The sequence below is a fragment of the Corvus cornix genome, chromosome 1, assembly GCF_000738735.6.
Source record: "Corvus cornix cornix isolate S_Up_H32 chromosome 1, ASM73873v5, whole genome shotgun sequence".
Taxonomy (NCBI): Eukaryota; Metazoa; Chordata; class Aves; order Passeriformes; family Corvidae; genus Corvus; species Corvus cornix.
The window spans coordinates 21,331,823-21,336,947 of record NC_046332.1 but is presented as its reverse complement, the minus strand read 5'-3'; the positions used below and the strand labels follow the sequence as shown (position 1 = coordinate 21,336,947).

Below are 5,125 nucleotides of genomic sequence, written 5' to 3'. Positions count from 1 at the left end.
AACTGGCAGGAACTCTTAAAGTTCTCAGCCCCAGAGGGAGGAAAGTCTGAAGAGAGTCCTGCCACCAATGTAGCTGTAATAACTGTTCTGTGTGGAAAGACAGAGATTTTTCCTGTAGCTGATTTTCTTTAGCTTTCCCTTTCACCAGTTCACCTCCAGGTCCTACCACCCAAAGCCAAGGCCACCCAAGACAAAAGGCAAGTGTCCTGTGCTTTGGCTGTGTACAGCCCTCCTTATTCCAGGTCTGCAGGGGATTGCTCAGGCTGGCAGCTCCCTCTAGCCATGTTCAAGGTGTCTGTAAGTATTTACTGCAGACACTGCACTGTACTGTGGATTTGTCTGAATAAAGTGGGAGCAAGCAACGCTTGTACTGCAGCCGGTCTCGTGAGCAGGGAGAGGAAAAAGCTCATGCTGCCTTGCAGCCATAAACCATAGCCCAGGTCCAGAGGGTGCACAGGAAAGAGAACTAGGGGATAAGTAAGAGCTGACAGTTGATGGTGCAAGAGAAGGATCTCTAAGTTTGCAGAAAGTGATGGGAGAAGCCATCAGGGAGCCTGTGGGAGGGACAAGCCATGTATCCTACCTAAAGGTGGGGATGGGGAAAGGATGGGCAGAGGGGAAAGACAAATTCTCTCATTCTGGCAGGCTTGAGATAGGTCTGCTGCTGTAGCCAAACCCAGCAAGAGGGTCTACATATATTGGACATATATGCTTAGGAGTTTCTCTTTTCAAGCTTACCTCCACGTCCAGTAGAGTTTCCAATTCCTTTATAGAGGCTTTATATTGACAGCAGGTACAAGGAAAGCAGAAGCATCCAGTGACAGGCCGGAAATGAGGATGACACTGACTCTGCATTCAGGTTCACCAGCTGCAAGTTGGTCACCTTTGTAATGCTGAAATCTGTAGCAGAAAAAGAGTGAGAGGCTACCAGAACAGGAACATAGCAGGGAAGGCAAATAAAGTGTGTGTATTTATTCCTTCCCATTTTTCTGAATATGGATGAAGATAGACCCTGCTTCTTGTACCAGAGACCAATAGCAATGAAGTCCTGGCTGTAGAAGCATTATGACCCCTCTCTTGTAGAACAGCAGAAGATACTCAGGACCTTTGGAAAGTTTGATTTTCTGTGAGTAAAACGGCCTTTTAAACAAAGGGATTGGGCTAGAGTCAGAGGCATTGTCATTAATTACAGCTAAAGGGGCCTGTTGGTTTGGTACTCAAATAGGATCTAAGCTGAACTGCTAAAGAGTGTGTCAAAAGATGTGGGGTTTGGTTGGTTGGTTTGGTTTTGGTTAACATTCCAAAGTAATACACACTCCTTTGAAGTGTGTCCCTCCTGGTCCCCTGACAGTTCAGTCCCCATGCCTAGGTGACAATCAATACCATGGGAAGCATATGAAGTAGCAGGACCAAACACAGACCCTTTCCTCCATCCCAGGGACAGAGGGAGAAGTGGTTGGATTAGCCATGCTTTCAGTCCCTTTCTTGATTGACGAGGTGCTGGAGGAACCCCCGGGTGCACCAGGAACACTGTTTCAACTCCTCTCCCCCATGCCTGTGGTCTCTGGGTGATGTTGAACCCTACCTGTCACTCTGATGTTGCCCATAGCCTTGGCAATGCTGTTTTCAATCATGCAGGTGTAGGTGGCATTAGCAGTGACGTTGTGCAGGAGGGAGACCACCCTCACAGTGATGTTTTCAGGGTTCAGCTCATAGCTGGTGTTGGCAGCGTGGGGCAGGTGTTCCCCGGTGTCACCGTAGGCCGTCCAGCACACGGCAGGGCGAGGGAACCAGCGCGGGGCTGTGCACTGCAGTGTGTCCCCACGGCCGCTGCTCTCCACCTGCACCATGGGGATGCTGAAGGCTTTGGGAGGGAAAACAGGGAGAGAGTCAAAACAAGGCAAGTGATAGGAACTGGGCATGAAATACCCAACTGCTCCTGCCACTCCCAGGTATTTCTAGGCTTAGGCTGCTTAGCGTCACAGCAGTGCCTGTAGCCAAGCCAAGAACAGGCTCAGACAGAGCTCTGTACAGGCTGGGCCATGGGAGGATGACTACAGGGGATCTAAGGACTCCTAGGACATGGCAGTCTGGCTTGACAGGATCTGCTGAGGTCCTGGAACAGCTTTAGTGTCTTTTAGTTTGTCTTAATAACAGGGGAAAGATTATTCACCCTCTCCACACACTGAGAAGGGGGCCTGACCAACACCTACAGCTTCACAGAACTGCAGAATTGTTAAGGTTGGAAGAGGCCTTTAAGATCAAGTCCAACTGTTAACCCAGCACTAAGTCCACCACTATACCATAACCATAAATGCACACATTTTAAATCTCTAGGGATAGCAGGTAATTCCACCACCTCCCTGGGCAGCCTGTTCCAGGCCTTGATAACCCTTTCTATGAACAAATTTTTCTTAATATTAAATATAAACTTCCCCTGGTGCAACTTGAGGCCATTTCCTCTCCTGAGCAATCCCCTGCAGACCGAGGGCTGTACACAGCCAAAGCACAGGACACTTGCCTTTTGTACTCATCGGCCTTGGCTTTGGGTGGTAGGACCTGGAGGTGAATTGGTAAAAGGGAAAGCTAAAGAAAATCAGCTAAAGGGAACATCTCTGTCTTTCCACACAGAACAGTTATTACAGCTACATTGGAAATAAAACCCATTACAGCATTTCACATGTTCTTTCTAATGCCTTTTCAGTGTGGATTACTTTAAACATCCAATCAAGCAACACAAAAACAGGCAGATCCACAAGATTTCAAGGAGGGGTAGCGGACCAAGTCCCCATGGAATATTTGCAACCCTCAGGCTTGAGCCAAAACCCTTTCTCACTGGGAGAGGTCTGAGGGCTTTTCCTCCCCCAATCTGAGCTGTAGGGCAGCAATTCTGGCCACAGGGATGAGAGAGAGGGTGTAAAGACTGCAGTCTGGAGGAGACCCTCAAGTGGTTCATCCATCAGACTCAACATGAGGTGACCCCTTGGGAGGTGAATTGTTATTGCAGCCAAATTCATCTCACTGGAACAGGCTGAAGGTCTGGTCGTTTCCAGATCTCCCCTGGAGGACTGACTCTTGTAAACATGTAGTATTTCAGATAACTATGATATCAGAGGCTTGTTGCCTTGATAGTAATTTTAAAAAACTGAATACTTTGGAAAAACAGAGAAAAATATATTAAATACACTACAATTTTTACTATGCAGCACTTCTGGCTGGAGATACATCCTAATTCTAGTGAGAAAAAGCTACTATGTTATCAAAATTATAACCTTTTCTGGAACAATGGTGTCAAAAGAGTGGGTAAGGCCATAAATATCCCTGTAAAAGCCAGAAAAATACCCTACTCAGGGGTGCAGCACCATCATAAGCACAGGTAGGTTCAACCAAGCTGCACTAGCACGTATTTTGCAGCAGGATTTTGTTCCTTGTAGCCCTCACCTCCTGTCCTGTACCGCAGCACCGCTGCCCCGCTCCCTCTGGCCGTGATGACCGAGCACCGGTAGGTGCCAGCATCGGAGAGTTGCACATCCCTCAGCTCCAGGGAAGCATTCCCGCCGATCACCTGGTCTGCAAACATGGCTGTGCGGCCCTGAAATGATGGATCTTGCTCTTGCAGGTGATCCTTTCCACCTTTAAACTCATGAACCAGCCCAGCCACCCCCTCCTTGGCCCACTGGATTGCTATGCTGTCCATCCGGATGTCGGGCTCGAAAGTGCAGCCCAGGATGCTGCGCTGGCCAATGTTCCCTGCAGACGTCAGCGCTGTCACACTGATGGAGTGTTTTCCTGCAAGGAGAGAGCAAGGAGGCTGGAGAAAGGTGAGGCAGCAAGTCTGGAGAAAGGCCAGACTGCCCTGTGGCCATCATGGGCCAAGCCTGAGGTTGAACAGGCACTGGCACACGGCCAGGCCACCAATGGCAGCTACCAGTGCTGCTAGCAGAGGTCAGCTCCCATGGGTTGTACACCAAGATAAAGCACAGGAGTATTTCTTTACCAAAAGAGTGCTTCAAAAAGTAGCTGTTCTTAGTTGTTTGAGAAGAATTCATGCGGTATGGTATTTTCTTGTTTACTTATATGTATCAGGGATTCTTCTCTTTGCAGCTGCCAGAAGAGCATGATTTTTGTGTCTTTTCTTAGTCAGGACCTCCCTCCCTTTATGCAAAATAAATGTGATTGCAAGGCATAATGCTGGCAGAGAAATAGCAGCTCTTTCCCTGTTACTGAAATCCAAACATTTTTTTTTCATTTAAGAAAAGTCAGCATTTCAAATCCTAAGCTGCGAGAATTCCCAGAGCCAGGTCCTCTTTCCCATGCAGCCCTTCCCTACCTATCCTCACTCAGCACGTGCCAAGGAGGCTACATTTTGGACAACACCAAAGCAACACATTTTTGTTGCCTCTGAGGGAACTGTAGAAGGTTCCCTTTGTTACAGGGTGGTAGGTAGCACTTCCACACATGATCACACCTCAGCCTGTGTGCAGGATGGACACACGGAGGCAGAGGCAGGGTAGAAATTCATCACCCCACCAGTAAAAGCAAGAAATCTGAGCAGTCACATACCTGAGACACCAAAACCAATGATCAGGGCAATCACTGCAGCCAGGATGATAATGACTGTAGTCATGCTGTTGGGGAAAAAGGGAAGGACAACATTACCACGCAGCCCACCTGCTTCACAGGCCATGTCTGCATTGCAGAGTCATCTGCAGGAAGGAGGTGCAGGCAGGTGAGCCACAGACCCCGAATATGGCAGAGGGGTGGAGCACATGACCACAATGGTGACAAACATTCAGGTGAGCAGCACTTGCCATCAACAGTGGGGGACCATGTGGCAGGAGACCCAGGCTTTACCTTCGAGAGCAGGCAGCTGGCCCCAGTGGAGGATGCTCCTCTCTGCATTCCCTGGTGCATAGGCAAGTCAGGCAGTCCCTGCTGGTGCTTGCGAGGGACCAAAGAGTGAGCAGAGCAGAGTGGCCCCTAACCCGAGGAGACACCAGGTACAAGGCAGGGAATGTGCAGGATGGGTCTGGAAACGGCCATTTTTGGAGCTGGTTGGATTTGGGATGCTTCATGTGGAGATGGGTAATGAGCTGTTGAATGAGAGACTGAGGAGGAGAGGAGC

The 5,125-nt window shown here is 49.1% G+C and overlaps 1 protein-coding gene across 1 annotated transcript; it reads right to left on the bottom strand.

The window, feature by feature from the left end:
* Positions 1 to 647: 647 nt before the first annotated feature.
* On the bottom strand, positions 648 to 4,852 carry VTCN1 (V-set domain containing T cell activation inhibitor 1). The gene is made up of 4 exons (XM_019283915.2): positions 4,564 to 4,852; positions 3,442 to 3,789; positions 1,586 to 1,864; positions 648 to 900 (listed from the first exon to the last, which is right to left on the bottom strand). The coding sequence occupies exons 1-4, from the start codon at positions 4,685 to 4,687 to the stop codon at positions 779 to 781; spliced, it is 873 nt and encodes a 290-aa protein (XP_019139460.2). The 5' UTR covers positions 4,688 to 4,852; the 3' UTR covers positions 648 to 778.
* Between the last annotated feature and the right edge of the window lie 273 nt (positions 4,853 to 5,125).

Bases quoted from the DNA above. Each gene is read 5' to 3' on its own strand.
- VTCN1 (XM_019283915.2), bottom strand. From the start codon at position 4,687: ATGGCCTGTGAAGCAGGTGGGCTGCGTGGTAATGTTGTCCTTCCCTTT. The intron at 1,865-3,441 runs GTGAGGGCTACA...TCCCTCCCAAAG, and splicing joins GCTGCGGTACAGGACAGGAG to CCTTCAGCATCCCCATGGTG. The intron at 901-1,585 runs GTAGGGTTCAAC...TTTCTGCTACAG, and splicing joins GGGCAACATCAGAGTGACAG to ATTTCAGCATTACAAAGGTG.